The 17,937-nt window shown below is 37.2% G+C and overlaps 1 protein-coding gene across 2 annotated transcripts in view; it reads left to right on the top strand.

Moving 5' to 3' along the window:
- The window catches only part of LOC128181882 (uncharacterized), a 101,212-nt gene that overhangs the window by 66,663 nt on the left and 16,612 nt on the right, over window positions 1-17,937 (top strand). For both annotated transcript variants that reach the window (XM_052850443.1, XM_052850442.1), the window contains exons 21-22: window positions 2,578-2,769; window positions 16,611-16,743. In XM_052850443.1, coding sequence (XP_052706403.1) covers window positions 2,578-2,769; window positions 16,611-16,743 — 325 coding nt within the window. The remainder of the gene's footprint in view (window positions 1-2,577; window positions 2,770-16,610; window positions 16,744-17,937) is intronic.

Consider the following 17,937-nt stretch of genomic DNA (forward strand, 5'->3'; position numbering starts at 1 on the left):
ATTTTATATTTCTTGTCCATGTGATAATTCAACTAATCTTGGTGCGACCATCATGGGTTAAGGGGAAATAATTTTAATTGAATGTAGAATCACGCCCCTATCAAGGGAAGATAATTAAAAATACTAAAAATATAATGCTATTTTTTCTCCAAAATCTTCTTCTCAGAAACTATTTAGCAAAAAAAAAATGAAATTTGTCAGCGAGTAATTGCAAAATCGGGTTAGATATAGTTAGGAAGAAAAAAGTGTATGAACATTTCTATACCATTTTATCTGTTAATTAAGCTATGTATTTTGGTATCAGTATTCGCATGCAATATTCTGGATTAAGAAACATAAGCATATATCCCCTATTATACTACATTATACATGTCTAAGAGAGTCTTGGTCCTCATTTAAAAAAAGATCAATTCAAACTTTTTAAAAAGCGCTTTATATGCACCTGACGATAAGTTTACTTAGTTTCGGTTAGCAGTTTACAAACTTTTTCAATACACCTTTTCTGCAGAGAGTATTTTATATAACATATAACATTTTATATAACATGCGTTACGTTTGTCACGTACTGTTAGTTACTTGCATAAAGCTTGACGTCACATTGTCAAATATATTTATTTAAAAGAGTTGTATTTTTATTCATTGTTATTACGCAGCAGTGTTAAGGCGTCCCGATGCTAAAATACGGCTGGAAAACGATATTATTTGAATCATCGCAAAAATACTTTGACCGGGAGCATTTCTTAAGATCTCTAATACATTTATTGACACCGATGTTAAACATTATATTTGATGCATTTTTGTGACGTCATATGTACTTTGTAATCACGTGACGGGCGAATCCTAATATTGCAAACTATCTATTTAAATCGCATCGGCGCAGGTGATTAATGACATTATATCATACATATTTTTAAGAAAAATCCTTTGTTAAATCATATACTTTGAAGTTCTTGCTTGGGAAAGAAATAGATATTTCATTTATGAAAGATATTGTTGAAAAATTCCACAAAATCATCAAAATAATGCACATTTTTACTAATCAAAAGCGATTTACAAAAAAATGGGGTAAATCCGTAGGTTTCCCAAGCACGATTCACATTGGTACTTATATTCTCTACCAATTTTACGTAAAATATCCTAAAATTGTGTTGATCTTTCACCTGCGCCAAGCTTGTTTTACATGCATCAAAATTTCTTCATTCAGTTGTTTACACGTAACAGGGAGAGTCTCCAAACCACTAGTTTATGAATAGCCTTTTACTTAAGGTATTTAATGTATAATGAAGGGATATTGAACAATTTTGAATCATTTTAAACTAGTTAATTATGTATTGCTAGATAACTATCAAAGTGAAATGAACCAAATTCATATAACAGACAACATATAAGGAGCTAGTCATTTCGGACTTTAATTTTTTTAAAAGAGTTATCTTCCCTTGATGAAAAAAAGAAAATTTTAATTTCGTCAAAATGTCTGCGGTAAATGATTCATTTTAATTCATAATTAAATAAAGAGAAAGTTTATGCATGTATTAACCAAAAGAGTTTTAGGAATTTTAAGTTACTTTTTACAATATCTTAATAAAACATACATTGCCCATAGACTTCAATGCAAAATTCAAGGTGTAATTGGTTGGACCATAACCGAAATTTTGAAAATTCCTTTAGTGGAGTATTTTTATTTTATAACACCTTCAAAATGATACCATGATTAAGAATATCGGACCATTCATTTATAAGGTACAAAATGTGGTCATTATACATCGAATACCTTAAAACGAAGCTTTAAAAATGCCGATTATATTTGATACTGGTTTTTAATATAAATAAATTCTGCACGTCTAGCATTAACGGCAGCACCCACGTAAAGAAAACATGCGGTATTATACTGGTTTGATATAAATCACATTTAGCGTTAAGATACATTCCCTGAGAACTATCGACAGGAATGCAGATCGTGACGTCAAAGTCAATTATGACGTCATATCGTATGAAGTACAGACAAGTGACTTTCTACATATCGCTGTAAAATCCATCTGGAAGCCTTAACATGCCCGCGAAGTGCAGACACTAGATGCTAAATAATACGAAGATCACATATTACATGCACATCTAAGTTGTCGAACATGAAACCATTATGAATATAATGAAAATATCGGTGTTGCTTGTACAAGGGTAACATACTTTTCAATCAGCTTAAAATTGTCAAGACAAAAAAAGTGCTTACCATTCAAATATGTGTTCACATCACACTGATATTATCTGAGTATAGATAGTCTAGTTTGACGGTAATAGAATTTACATTGTTACCAGTCTCTATGTACGGTAAAAATTAACTCCAACTACTGCGTAAAATTAGTTTAGTCAGACAGTTGATGAAAAAAGCTTTATGTTTGTAAGCTATGCAACAGTATATTTGTAAGTACGTTCAGATTTGAAAATCAGATATTATAAGATTTTTTTTCTTTCCGGCGAAAAAGATAACCACAATGCAAAACAGTGTTTGTTTAATCATATATCTAGTTTTTTTTTCATTTTTCCTCAACCCATAGTTGATTTTGTACATGCTATTTTAAGGTGCAGACCATTGGCCACGAGATGATGCATGCTGCGGGGTTTGAGCACGAACAAAGTCGGAGCGACCGCGATGATTACATACGTGTGATTAAAGAAAACTTTAACTTTGCCGCTTTTTCCCAGTTGGCTAAGGAAAATACCACTATTCATAACCCGTACGACTATGAAAGTGTTCTGCAATACTTTCTAACGGTATGTTTTTTTTTGTAAATTAAGATTGATTTATCTCAATGATCTTTTATAAATATCTTAATCGTTACACGGTTGTAGAAAGTGTAATTTTGACTTACCTTTTTTGAGTATCATGCATTTGTATTAATTTCAAATAAGTTCTAAAAATCCATTGTAGCAATACCAAAAGATAAAAAACAACAATCAAAATTATCTAAATTTCGAAATACATGTATAGGGAAAATACATTTTATTATTCTGTTTTATTGCGTGTACACTTGATTAATGTGTTTGTTACTCGGAAGTAATATTTAAAGCGACATGGTGACGTACAAACCCACTTTTACACGAATTGTTTCACGTGTGCAGTTATAAGACTGAAAAATCTGTCTTGTTCCTCAGTTTATTGTTGCCTCCTCGTGAGAGGGTGAAAATACTGAAAATAACAACAAATAACATAAGTACATACTCGCATAAACATTATTATACAGATGACAAATGTAATGAGCAGTTAAAAATACGTGTAACAGATCCACATTTTACAGTATGCCAAAATTCGAAAAACCGTGAATATGGAAGTTTTACACTGTAAAATCATTAATTGCACATTTGTTAAGCACACTTTAACTGATAAAACATTTTCATAGAAACTTGTACTGTCTAAATGATAAATCTGGCATATATAACAAAATTATAGATGACCAAGCCATATTTTACACTATCCTCTACACACTTGCAACACGAGGTTTTTAAAGATGAGGTATCTATGCAAGAAATATGATGCAAAATATGTAAAAGAACGTTTATGCACGGCATCTGTAGTATTGTTAACAAAATGCATATAAACTAAACTTACTCTTTGGCTCACAAAGGATTAGAGGACAAAAATAATAGCGTAAACATTTTCGGCGGCATTGTAGCACTACCTTGTATAAAACAAAACCAATAACGTAGAGTAAACAAAGTGGAAAAATCCCGGAATAACAATTCCGCCACACTCCCCTACTGATTTCTATCAGAAATCACTACACATATAAACTTAATTGTGAAAAACATTCTTACTGACACATATAAAGGTATAAGTATATGAGAGGCACCCGTTACATACATGCAAAATCTACTTTTATGAGATTTACATATTGAGAACTACAAGATATTAATATGAAAATACATCCTAATTGACTTCGAGCAGTCTTACAAGGTAACAAATGGGACGAACATAAGATAGTCTAGAGCCGTTCCGAACTATGGTAACCTTGACTTTTCGAACCTTTGAGTCTTTGCTGTAGAACACTTCGTCCACGACCCCCAAGGGCCACTGGTTACGGTGAGTATCTTCTTCTTTCATCAGAACAACATCTACCTTATTGACTTCTTGACCTTCACTATGCCACTTAGCGCGTTTCTGTAAAACATTCAAGTACTCTGCCCTCCAACGTGACCAGAACTGATCTGCCAATCTCTGCACAAGTTTCCATTGACTACGCAAGGCATCTTTGGTCCCGAACTCCGGCACACTGAACGTAACATCTGGTTGTTTCTGCGTTAGGATTAATGTTGGTGAAAGAACAGCTGGTGCCTCCGGATCTGAAGAAACTGGAACGAGTGGTCTGCTATTAACAATGGTACATACTTCCGCCATTAAGGTTGACAGGACTTCATGTGTTAAGTCAAATGATTTGTTCTCCAAAAGAAGAGCATCCAGAATACGTCGAACCGATCCAATCATGCGTTCCCATACGCCCCCGAAGTGGGAGGCATGGGGAGGGTTAAATATCCATAAGACTTTGTTCATAGTTAGGTAGTCCTTAACTGGTCCAGATTCGACAAAATCCGCATGAAGGCTGAGCTCTTTGACAGCGCCAATGAAATTTGTTCCTCTATCGGAACGAATTTGCTGCACGGGGCCTCGCAGGGCTATGAATCGTCTTAAGCAGTTGATGAATGAGGCTGAACTGACCTCTTCGACAAGCTCCACATGTATTGCACGCGATACCAAACAAGTGAATAAAACGCCCCATCTCTTGGAGTTTGCCGAGCCGCCTCTAGTACGTCTCGTCACCACCGACCAAGGTCCAAATACATCCAGTCCAACATAGGAGAAAGGTGGGGCCTCTTTCAGTCGATCTTCAGGAAGGTCTGCCATCTGAACCCACCCAAATTTCCCGCGGAGCCTCTTACAGGTGACACAGTGGTGGATTTCTGATGAAACCATTCGCTTGCAGTTGATAACCCAATAGCCTGCAGACCTAATGGCACCTTCGGTCATCTGCCTGCCTTGGTGATGTATCACAGAGTGGTAATGACGTATCAGAAGGACTGCAATGTGGTGACCCTTTGGAACTATAATGGGATGCACCGAGTGGTTATCCTCACTCTGGGTCTGTCTGCGATGGATACGTCCGCCGACCCGTAGAAGACCATCGCTATCATCGGATTCAAGGGCAGGAGGGGGCTGCTTTTAGGTGGTTCACATCCATTTGTAATGGCCTGGATTTCTTCATGGTACATTTCAGACTGAGCTTCTTTAACGATGAGTTTCTCTACAGACTCATATAAAGTAGGATCCTTAGGTACTGCTGAGGTTTTGGTCCTTCTAACGAATGTTTTCAATGTGACGAGGGCTCTCACAAGACTTTTCCATGATGAAAAACGAGAAAAACGCTTTGCACCTAACACAAAATTCACGATTGTCTTTACTGTCACTACCTCTTTCTTTAACTCTTGGTCACTCTCAGCATCAATGAGGGGATAGTGTTCGTTCGAATCATCAAGCTTGATGGTGTGTAGAAAGTCAGGTCCCCTTAGCCACATACTTGTAGAAAGGTCTGAAGTCGTAAACTTGCGAGTGGCAATGTCCGCAGGATTTTCATCTGTTGGCACGTGGTTCCATTGTTCTGGTCCACAGAACGCTCTGATACGACTGACTCTGTTGGCTACATATACATGAAATCTTCTAGTTTCTGCCGATATATATCCAAGCACCACCCGACTGTCGGAGTAGAAGTGGAAATCTTCTTTCTTGAGATTAAGTTGTTCTTTGGCTACCTCAGCCAACTCAACAGCTACCACAGCGGAACACAACTCAAATCGTGGTATGGTATGGCCATGACTAGGTGCTACTTTGGCTTTTCCTAGGAGAAATCCAATATCGGATGAATCTTCATTCATAGTCTTGATGTATGCCACAGCAGCAATGGCATCTTTGGAGGCATCACAGAACACATGTACTTGGACGCCGGATGCTTGAACTAATGAGAATCTACCGTACATCCTCGGGATTTTAATGTATTTTAAATAATGCAGTGATTCCACCCAATTCTCCCATTGCTCTCGAAGGGATTCAGGCAGTGGATCATCCCAATTAGTTGAACTAGAGGGCTGCATCATCTCACGTAGTAGAACTTTTCCTCTGAGTGTAACAGGCGAGACAAAGCCTAGAGGGTCAAATAGACTATTTATCATTGAAAGCACCCCTCTACGGGTGTAAGGTTTCATCTCCTTGGATACTTGAAAGTTGATCTCGTCAGATTCAATGTCCCATACCACACCAAGAGTCCTCTGTGTTGGCAAAACATCGGATCCCAGGTCCATGCTCTTTAGGTCCTTAGCAAGGTCATTCTGGTCGAATTGTTTGAGAGCTGACTTCGAGTTAGATGCAATCTTATGAAGACGCAGTTTTCCTCCATCCATGAGTGCCCTTTGAGTTCTTTTCATGAGGCTCACAGTTTGATCTTCAGACTCGCAGCTTACAAGTCCGTCATCAACATAGAAATTGTGGAAGACAAAATCCTGGACGTCTGAGTCGACATCAATAACAGATCGGTGTAAGCCATATGTGGCTACTGTAGGTGATGGGGAGTTTCCAAAGACGTGGACCCTCATCCTGAATTCGTCTAGGGCTTTTCAAAGTCGTTTTCTTGATGCCACAGGAAACGTAAAAAATTACGGTCAGGCTCGTCAACTCTGAAGTTGTGGAACATTTGCTCAACATCTGCAGTTATAGCAACGGTGTTCTGACGAAAGCGAAGGAGGATACCCTGCAGACTATTTGAGAGGTCCGGTCCTTTCATAAGTACGTCGTTCAATGACACTCCACCATATCGGGCTGATGAATCGAACACAACTCGAATGGAACTCGGCTTCTTGGGGTGGTATACCCCAAACATTGGGAGGTACCAACACTCTTGGCCTAGAGGCATCTGTGGTGCCTTCTCTGCATGCTCGTGTGTGAAGATTTTCTCCATAAACTCAAGGACGTGTTGCCTTTTCAATGGATCACGTTGAAGACTAAGATCAAATGCTTTTGCACGTTTCAGAGCTTGTGACTTATTGTTAGGTAGAACCGGTCTTGATTGACGAAACGGAAGCGGAGCCGACCAGCGCCCGTCATCTTCCTTCTTAAAGCCGTTTTCCATTAACTGAAGGAATGCTTTATCTTCGATAGAGAGTCCTGTTTTCTCATCATGTTCTGTCTTCACAAAGGTATTGTCAGTAATTTGAAATTTACTGTCACACGGTTTGAACAGAGAGTGTCTCCCATTCTGTAGCACAAATGTCTTTTTTACGTTTATCACATTGGTGTGGTGTAGATTTGTCATACACACTTGCCCAATAATGACCCATCCGAGTGGAAGTCTCTGACCAATTGGAAGGTCTCCCTCACCGAGCCTCTGGTCCAAGACATGATGAGCGGAAACTACATCTCTGCCGATGAGAGGTTCGATTTCAACGTCTTGCATTACTGTAGGTATGAATTGAGCAATCTCTTGAAGATGAGAATACTGGCGTGCGATGGCGGGAAATGGAATCTCATCTCTGTTCTTTGGTATGTCATTGCACTCGATGATGCTAGGTAAATCCAACTTGCATGTGGAATCCAATGACTCAATGACATAACTGCGACTCTTCCTTCCCGAAGCAGTGAATCTTCCTGCACAAGAAGAAAGTACATATTGGTGTTCCATACTTCCAGGTGAAAAGAAGTCAAAGAATGGAGTTGTCGCTAATGAATGACTACTCTGATCGTCTACGAGAGCGTACACAATGCGTGACTTGTCTGGAATTTCTTTAAGGTACACTCTCACTGGTATGATCTTTGCACAAGATCTACTGGTGCCACTTGGTCTGCCACAGATCTGGGTGCAGGCGCTTTTCACTGTCTTTCCTGCTAAATGCTCCCCTACATTGGGGTTTGCATCCACATGAAGCGCGCTGGGGTGAGATGCTTCTCTACAGATATCACACTGCACATTTACTTTGCAGTTGGCTGCTCTGTGTCTCTTGGGTCCACAGCATTTGAAACAAATGCCGTTTGTGAGGATGAATTTCTTGCGTTCCTCAAGTGGTTTCTTGCGGAATGCTGAACACTGATTTAACAAATGGCTGGTTCCATGTAATGGACACAGTAGTGCGCCTTCTGAGCCTGTTGCCCCTGTAGTAGTTTCCGTTTTCTTGATGACCACGGTAGGCAGTTTCCTTGATGAACTGCGGTCACTTGAGCTTGTGTTCACCTTCTCAGAACGGTCAAACTGAAAACTTGGGTCATTGCGTGTTCGTGCTGTGTCATGTATGAATTTGACAAATACGGAAAATGGAGGAAAAGTGCTCCCGTTTTGACGTTTGAATCTACTGGCTTCCGTGACCCACTTGTCTTGCAAGTTCCATGGCAACTTTGAGGCAATAGGGTTTATTCCTGTAGAGGAGTCAAAATAGCCAAAAAGGATAGAGTACTGTGGTTGTTCCTTCACAGAGGCTATTTCGCTTACTAAATCAGCCAGGTCAAACAAGCGTTTGTTATCGTTGCCAGCAATCCTCGGGAACGATGAAATACGCTCTTTCAGACTCCTTTCGACCATCTCTGGTGACCCGAATCGCTCTTCAAGTCTTTCCCAGATCTTCTTCACAGCCAGGGCCGGGTTGTCGGCATTGCACGCACGAATGCTATTTGCTTGTTTGGAAGATGTAGGGCCAAGCCATCTGACAATCAAGTTGCAGTAGTGCCTAGCTCTCTCATTATCCCTTTAAAGTTCAACTTCCAAAATACATAGAGCATTGGATTGTCATCATACTTAGTTAGTCTTGACATAAGTAGGTCCTTTTTTACCAAGAACTTGGTAAACTCCGTCATTTGGTCTGGGACACTGGGTGGTGATAAGGCAGGTTCTTGGCGTGCTGCGGAATTCATATTTACATTATTTGAGTTCTGTGGGTTCACAGGGTGATTGTTATTCACATTATTTGAGTTCTGAGGGTTCACAGAAGATGGAATAATCCCATGATCTTCATGTAGCGATGGACGATTTGGGGTAAATGGCACTGCTTCTGGTCTTAACACCGTATATCTGAGACATGGATTGTCCGGGTCATCATGTGAGGGATTGACGATGTGTTGATTGTCAGTATATTGATTAGGAAGATTTCTTATGTACTCTTCAGTGCGCGAGCGTCTTGTGCGAGAACTCTTTGAGTCTTCCTTATTGGGTGTGTAAACATCCCGCATGACTTCTATCTTCTTTTCGTTCATCTCGACTTCACACGCAGCTTTCGATAGCTTCAGTCGTGCATCTAACACTGCTTTCTCCTTCAGAATCATCACTTCTTCGGCGATGTATTTCAACTTCACACGAGATGCATTAAGCTTTGCTTCAGCCCGTTGAAGATAGGAGCTAGACCTCCGGGATGTCCCACTTGAACTAAAACTGTCCTCTCCGAGAGATGGAAGGTTGTGACTTGAATATTCTGAGGGGGCTCTCTTGGGGCTTCCTTTTCTACTCGGAACTCGAGGTGACCTTGGGTTGTTTGCTTGTGTTGTGGAGCTTCCACTCGGTTGCACCAAAGATTTCAAGTCTGTTTCTTGAGTGAGCTCATCTAATCTGAAGAGTGCTGCTCCGACTTTTGCTTTCACTGAGTCCATTATCAACCGTTGGGCTGCCATTTCATTAATACTTTCATTGGTACGCATTGATTGCAAGTATGCAACGAAATCTTCCGAACACTTACGGTATGCTTCATAGCAAGACTTTAAAAGATTCTCATAAGTGTCTGCATTTGGTCTGCTGATAGATCCTAAGTCGAGCAGCTTAATGTCATCTATGCATCCATCAATCCCACGCTTGATTTCACGAATCTTAAACAGGTGTCTGTTAACTGTTGACTCATATAGTTCTTGTCCATATGTTGACAAAGGCCGCACACGAGTCATCTCTCTCTTCGATTCTGTCTCCAGTTTCAGGCTCATCTTGACCGACAATGAAAGCCAGATATTTTCACTGTGCAGTTATAAGATTTAAAAATCTGTCTTGTTCCTCAGTTTATTGTTGCCTCCTCGTGAGAGGGTGAAAATACTGAAAATAACAACAAATAACATAAGTACATACTCGCATAAACATTATTATACAGATGACAAATGTAATGAGCAGTTAAAAATACATGTAACAGATCCACATTTTACACTATGCCAAAATTCGAAAAACCATGAATATGGAAGTTTTACACTGTAAAATCATTAATTGCACATTTGTTAAGCACACTTTAACTGATAAAACATTTTCATAGAAACTTGTACTGTCTAAATGATAAATCTGGCATATATAACAAAATTATAGATGACCAAGCCATATTTTACACTATCCTATACACACTTGCAACACGAGGTTTTTAAAGATGAGGTATCTATGCAAGAAATATGATGCAAAATATGTAAAAGAACGTTTATGCACGGCATCTGTAGTATTGTTAACAAAATGCATATAAACTAAACTTACTCTTTGGCTCACAAAGGATTGGAGGAAAAAATAATAGCGTAAACATTTTCGGCGGCATTGTAGCACTACCTTGTATAAAACAAAACCAATAACGTAGAGTAAACAAAGTAGAAAAATCCCGGAATAACAATTCCGCCACATCACGAGTTCCACATATTTTATGTATCATATACACAGATGAACTTTTGAAACATTACGGTGTTCTATAGTAAATAAATAAAATTTAAAAGAGAAAAAGAATTAAGCGTTGGACCAACACAAACCTATTGAGTTTTCTTCCACTTCATAGCCACGCAAGCGCGGGGGAATGTAAAATTTTAATACTACAGCGTGGCATACATCATGAGCCACAAGCCTTTCATTGAAACATGATGTCTGGTATCCCACCGTAAACGTCGTGTGCTTTGCATGAACAACTGTATATTCTTCTTTTGAATGTGCTTATGTCAAAAACTATAGTCATATTTAATTTTTGTTTTAATAATTATACTTAAAAAATAATAATAATAATACGCAAACACTGCTAAGCAACTTACTTTTAATTTGAAAAGTAGTTTCAATTTTTTTTCCAATGAATTTTTTACACTTTAAAACTGTTCACATACATGTAAAAATGATCGTCACCAAACTTTGAGAGATTGTTGATATAGTACCATGATCACTTTAAAACCCAAATATCTAGTTCTGACACTTGAAAGTCGTGAAATTGAATTCAGTTAGCCATTGCGCTAAAATACCGGAAATGCCCAAGCTGAAGATTGTTGACATGGCGTGAGTGAACGAGGAATAAAAAAACCGGTGCTCTGGACAAACTCGAAACGGGCCCAATTAGCGAATGCAAAACATTAAGTATGTTAAACACAAACGATCAGCTATACGTTGGGATCTTCAAAAAAGAGATAGATAAGTACATCTTCAAGATTATTTATCCATAATTGATATCCGTATGACGGGGCTATAACTTATGCAGTTTACTTGACGTATAAGCATCTTTCAATATATAATGTATAAACAAGACATGGTATATGTTGTTCCTTGCCACCAGTGTGACTCAACTGTTACATAACATTTTAACACATTGTGTAATATTATATCTTATATATAAAATAATATTACGTAATACTTTAATTAAAATTTATTTGATTATGTCACACTTCTGCCTTTGATCTTAATATGATGTAAGTATAATTAATTAATCAATTAATTAATTTCCGAATAGTAATACATAATAGTTTACATATAAAAGTTTTATTAGTTGGTTGTATTGAGAAACTGAAATCGAAAATTGGTTACGTAATAACGTCAAACAAATTCCTTGTGGTCTGAAAACGCATATACAATAAAGACACGCATAAAAAAGAAGAAGCAAATGAAAAAAGAAAATAACAAAAAAAATAATAACATTGGAAAGGTGGATGGGAGGTGGTGGGTTCTTAACGAAACGGTACAAAGGAACAGTTTTCAAAGGTGTTACCCGTACGGCGTCCTAAGGTGGCAGGGGACAGTTTTTTTGATACAATTCATTGTAGCCAAGGGATGCATGTCTTCGGAACTCTGTAACTAGAATTTCCTCAGTTCCCATTCAGCACAAATACCTTTAATTCACTCTTTATAAGGCCAATCACCAATTTCTGAAGAAAATTACCAATCAATACCTGTAAAATTCTCTACATACTGGTTTTTATGAGATTTTGACCCTTTCATATTTTGCTAATTTTTCATGATTTTTCAGCTTTTTAGACCTCCCCCAGCTAATTCCCTGCAGAGGGTTGACCTTCCGTACCGCGTGCATGTTGCACTATCACATGTCACAAACTTACCGGTGTATAGTTTTCAATGTCCCATCCACCTACTTTTCGTGTTATTTTACCTCCTGTCTGTAACTTGCAATTTCACTGTGTAAAGTCAGCACAACAGTCATAGCCGCAGGTTTCGCATTTTACTTCTGATTCTCATGTACCTAGCATAAGGGGCCTACATATTGCATTTCAATTTCAACAAGAGACACCCCTCTAACTAATGATAATCATTAAAAATCATTTCATGAATTTTAGCAACACTCATAAGCCTTCAAGTACAGCAACTCTCAATTTTACAAAAATATTGACGGGTACTTTATTCGAAACTGTCCATTGCTACCTTTAAGATACACTAACATTCTCTGAAAAGTCATCTTGTCTTAAAATTAAAAAGCTTATGCTATTCTGAAAAAAGTACACCACATTTGGCCAATTCCATTGAGGTTTAAGAAAAATATGGCCATTTAAGTGAACCTGCCATTTCCACTTTCCTTTATTTAACACAGATTCACAGGGCTCTCCATAAATAAAGCATCTTTACCTAATCTTTTAGAGGTCAACTGTTGTTCAACCTCCTTAAATAAGAAACCTTATTCAATACTACATACATCTGCTTGATATTATCATGATAAAAGCATCACATCACTTAGAAATCCCTTTACATGTATACCCTCCCCCTATCTTTTGATTTTCACATGAAACATTAGTTTGAACACTTTAACCTAATATTATGAAACTTGTGGCAGTTTCCTTGAGTCATTTCTTACACATAATTGAAAACAACCATCACTGGTATTTAAAATTGATCTTTTTTGATAAATGCATAATTTGTAGCATTTTTATTCACAAAAAGTCATGTCGCCCTACATGTGATTTCTTGTTTTCATGAAAAACTAAGCCTATAATCATATTTAGTGGATATCTTATATAGTCTGGTTTCTAGTCTCCTTTTAACTTTGCTAAATTAGTGAGACCTACAAGTGTGATGTGTGCGTTTAATTAAAATGAAAATCAAACACATCCGCGTACCTGGGGACGGCTGAGAATTCCATGAAAAATGTTCAAATTTTACATGTTTTTCTACATTTTTGATGCATATATACAACAAAAGGGTAAAAATATGTTGTTTTTTATTCATTTCAAGAGTAATTACATGTATCATAGCAGATGTTATTTTAAGGTCAAATGTACATTTACATATCCTACATGTAATGGTAATGGAGTCCATTGGAAAGAAGGGGTGGCTTTTTCAATTCTGTAAATACATCTAAAATACCATTTTTTGATAGGAAGGAGCAAAAACTTGAGTTTTTTGACATATTGTATACTTTGATAACTGCATTTGTCTACATGTGAAGTTCATTTGAAATAAAAATATGCAGTTTTAAAAAAAAATGGGTGATATAAGTCAGGTGGATTAATGTTATTTCATGAAATCAGACAGCAAAATGGCTGCAAATTCATAAATTTAATGATTTAATTGATAAAAACTGTTTTAAGTATTTATTTTTATCTCAGTAATTAACTTAAGCCTATTAATTGTCATCAGGATAGGAAATGCCTACTCTCTAAGCCAATTTACTCTAGTGGTGGTCATTCTACACATTTAAGAGGGAGCTACTCCCCTTGAATATTTTAGCTAATAAATTATGCCATGACATCTATAGCCAAGAAAATCATCCATTTTCACAAAATGTATTACTTATGGTACAAAATCCACTCAAAATTACACTCAAAGGAGAAATATGAAAATACCATGTAGTCTTGAAGGTGGCAGGGGATAGTTTTTTTGATACAATTCATTGTAGCCAAGGAATGCATGTCTTCGGAACTCTGTAACTAGAATTTCCTCAGTTCCCATTCAGCACAAATACCTTTAATTCACTCTTTATAAGGCCAATCACTAATTTCTGAAGAAAATTACTAATCAAAACCTGTAAAATTATCTACATACTGGTTTTTATGAGATTTGACCCTTTCATATTTTGCTAATTTTTCATGATTTTTCAGCTTTTTAGACCTCCCCCAGCTAATTCCCTGCAGAGGGTTGACCTTCCGTACCGCGTGCATGTTGCACTATCACATGTCACAAACTTACCGGTGTATAGTTTTCAATGTCCCATCCACCTACTTTTCGTGTTATTTTACCTCCCGTCTGTAACTTGCAATTTCACTGTGTAAAGTCAGCACAACAGTCATAGCCGCAGGTTTCGCATTTTACTTCTGATTCTCATGTACCTAGCATAAGGGGCCTACATATTGCATATCAATTTCAACAAGAGACACCCCTCTAACTAATGATAATCATTAAAAATCATTTCATGAATTTTAGCAACACTCATAAGCCTTCAAGTACAGCAACTCTCAATTTTACAAAAATATTGACGGGTACTTTATTCGAAACTGTCCATTGCTACCTAAAGAAAGTAAATTAGCGCGTCTTTCTAAACAAAGAGAGTAACTAAAGTTCCCTCGTTTAATTTCATTGGTCAAATAATGACCCCAACATTACCAAATACAGCACTCTCTACTTCTTGATTATGCACAAAGTGCGATAATTCGTAAGCCTGAACAAGAGGCCAATAGGCCTTAACGCTCACCTGAGTAGCATAACCCATACACGAACTTGTCAAGTAGTCTGCGTATATGCATTTAATTAAGTTTAAAGTAGAGTAGATTTTTTTTTAATTTGTAATGACGACCACCTCCCTGCCTGAGTCTTTCAAAAAGGACTATTAAACCTATACCTTTTGCGAACAACTTAATTCAGAAGATCATAAAAGAGTGCATCTCACTGACCTGATATTGAAAAGGTGCAAGACTGATAGAAAATAATGTTCCCATAGTTATTGACTTACAGAATAAGTTTTATGCGTATGTTTTCATAGAAAAGCTATAACAAGGTGGATATTATACATGTTTTATTTAAAACAACCTCCCATTCCCCAGGGCAGACAGAAACTTGTGGGCAATCAAACAAACGAAAAACAACCAGTTTTAAAAGCCATCATGAGTTACTCACTTCTGCTGTACCAGTTTTTGAATATCCAATATTCGTTGACAATAACCATCTAGGATTTATACTAAAATCATTTGGCCTTTATATCAGTGATTTTAGTTAGCCAATTATTATTTTACTTATAACAAGTTCATAAACTGATTTTGTTTCAAATGATAAAAATCCTTGTATAACTCTTTTGATCGCAAGCTTCTTTATAATAACATAATATTCAATGAGTAATCACTAAATATGAACAAAAAAGGAATATAACTCCGTTAGGAAGAAGCAAAGGAAAATAACTCCATAAACCGCCCCCCCCCCTTGTTGAACTATTTCCAAATGCTAGGTCCTGAACCCTGACTTAATTCATAAATTTCACAATTTAAGTAGAGGAGTTAATGGACATCATAACCATGCATTCAGTTGTTTGCACACATTTGTGGGAGTAAATATTTTTAGGATTTAATACATTGTTATTATATGGCTATATTGGTCCCACGCTGGGCCTAAACCCCTGTCCCAGGGTCATGAATTTCACAATTTAGGTAGGAAACGTCATCATCACCATCATAAGCTTTTCACAAATATATATGAGAGTATAGATGAAGATTTTCTAAGATTTAATACATTTTTACTAAATGGCCATATTAGCCCCACCCTAGAGCCTGTACTCCTGATCCAGTGGCTATGAATTTCACACTTTTGGTAGGTGACTTCAGGGACATCATAATTATGCATTTAGTTTTTAACATATATATATGGGAGTAGAGAAGAAGATTCTCTAAGATTTAATACTTTTTAGCGATATAGCCATATTGGCCCCACCCTAGAGCCTTAACCCCTGACCCAGTGGCTATGAATTTCACAATTCATGGACATCATAACCATGCAATCAGTTTTTTCCTCACATGTGTGGGAATAGAGAAAAAATAGTTTTGAAACTTTGGCTTTTTTTTTTTTTTGCATATTTGGCCCCATGTGTGGAGCTCTGGGGGTGGTAGAGCAACAAATTTTAAAATTTACATTCCTCTTATAATAGAGATGTGTCCCACCAAAAGTGGAAACAATTGGTCTTGTAGCTTTTAAGAAGAAGTTAAAAATGTAAAATTGTTAACGCACGACGCACGACGAACGACGCACAACGCACGACGACGGACAAAAAAAGATAGCAATAGGTCACCTGAGTTTACTCAGTTGACCTAAAAATGTAAAATTAATATATCTTAAGCATTTTACGTAAACTTAAAATTCATTTTTTTTTGGTAGAACATTTTTTAGCTTATTTCTTTTGTGTAGGACTTCTCCAGTAATGGAAAGAAAACGATGGAGTTCTTGGACAGAGATCTTGAATTTTTAGCAGGAACGGGTGGCGGGCAGGGGCTGGATTTCTATGACATCAAAGATATAATTGTAGACTACCAATGTGCAGGTTAGTTAGTAGTTTTTAATAAAATGATACAGTTTAGTGTTGATTTTGTCTGATTTATTTTTTTTGGAAAGATATTACAAAAGTTAAAGTAAATCTTAATTTGAAAACTTTCTCATTATAAAAGATAAGACTAAAAACATTTTGAAATTCACTCCAGCAATTTTTAAGATTGTGTAAATAAGAAATTTTGTTGGCAGAGCAAGCATCCACAATGTACGAAAGCCCATTGAGCTCATTTTTGTAGGTAAAAAAAATATTTTTATCGCGAAGAAACGCGAAATTTTTGCGATATAACGCTATAGTTTCGCGAATAATCGCGAAACTTTCGCGATATAACGCGTTAGTTTCGCGAATAAACATGAAACTTTCGCGATATAACGCGTAACTTTCGCGATATAACGCGTAACTTTTGCGAATAAACGCGAAACTTTCGCGATATATCGCGTTAGTTTCTCGAATAAACGCGAAACCATTATATAAAAATTGTCATTTCATACAGAACCCTTATGATGAAAAACGATCGAAAACAAACACATTTTAAGTTTATACCATAAAATACTTATTTGGGTCTTCCCAGATAGCATGACTACGTTGGGCCAACGTTGGTAATTGGTTGTACCGTTGGTCGATGGTTGGCGTTGGGCACACATTGTTGGCCCAACGTTGGGCCAACATTATTACACATCTTTCATAGCACATTGATTGCTTTGTTGGCATGACAACGTCGGGCCAACGTTGGGCCAACATAAGTAAAACATGTGATCTCTATTTGTTGGTAATGCACAGTTGGCCCAACGTTGGGCCAACATCTTACAATGCCATGAATTTCGACTAAGTGTTTGTTGGTGTAACAATGTTGAGCCAACGTTGGGCCAACATAAATAAAACATATGATCTATATTTGTTGGTAATGCGCAGTTGGCCCAACGTTGGGCCAACATAATAACATGCCATGAATTTCGACTTAGTGTTTGTTGGTGTAACAATGTTGAACCAACGTTGGGCCAACAAAAGTAAAACATATGATCTATATTTGTTGGTGATGCGCAGTTGGCCGAACGTTGGGCCAACATCTTAACATGCCATGAATTCTAACTAAGTGTTTTTTGGCGTAACATTGTTGGGCCATGGGTGGGCCAACGTAGGTAAAACATGTAATCTCATTTAATTGTTGGAAATGGGCAGTTGGGCCAA

Source organism: Crassostrea angulata, chromosome 4 (genome assembly GCF_025612915.1).
Source record: "Crassostrea angulata isolate pt1a10 chromosome 4, ASM2561291v2, whole genome shotgun sequence".
NCBI classification, from domain to species: Eukaryota; Metazoa; Mollusca; class Bivalvia; order Ostreida; family Ostreidae; genus Magallana; species Magallana angulata.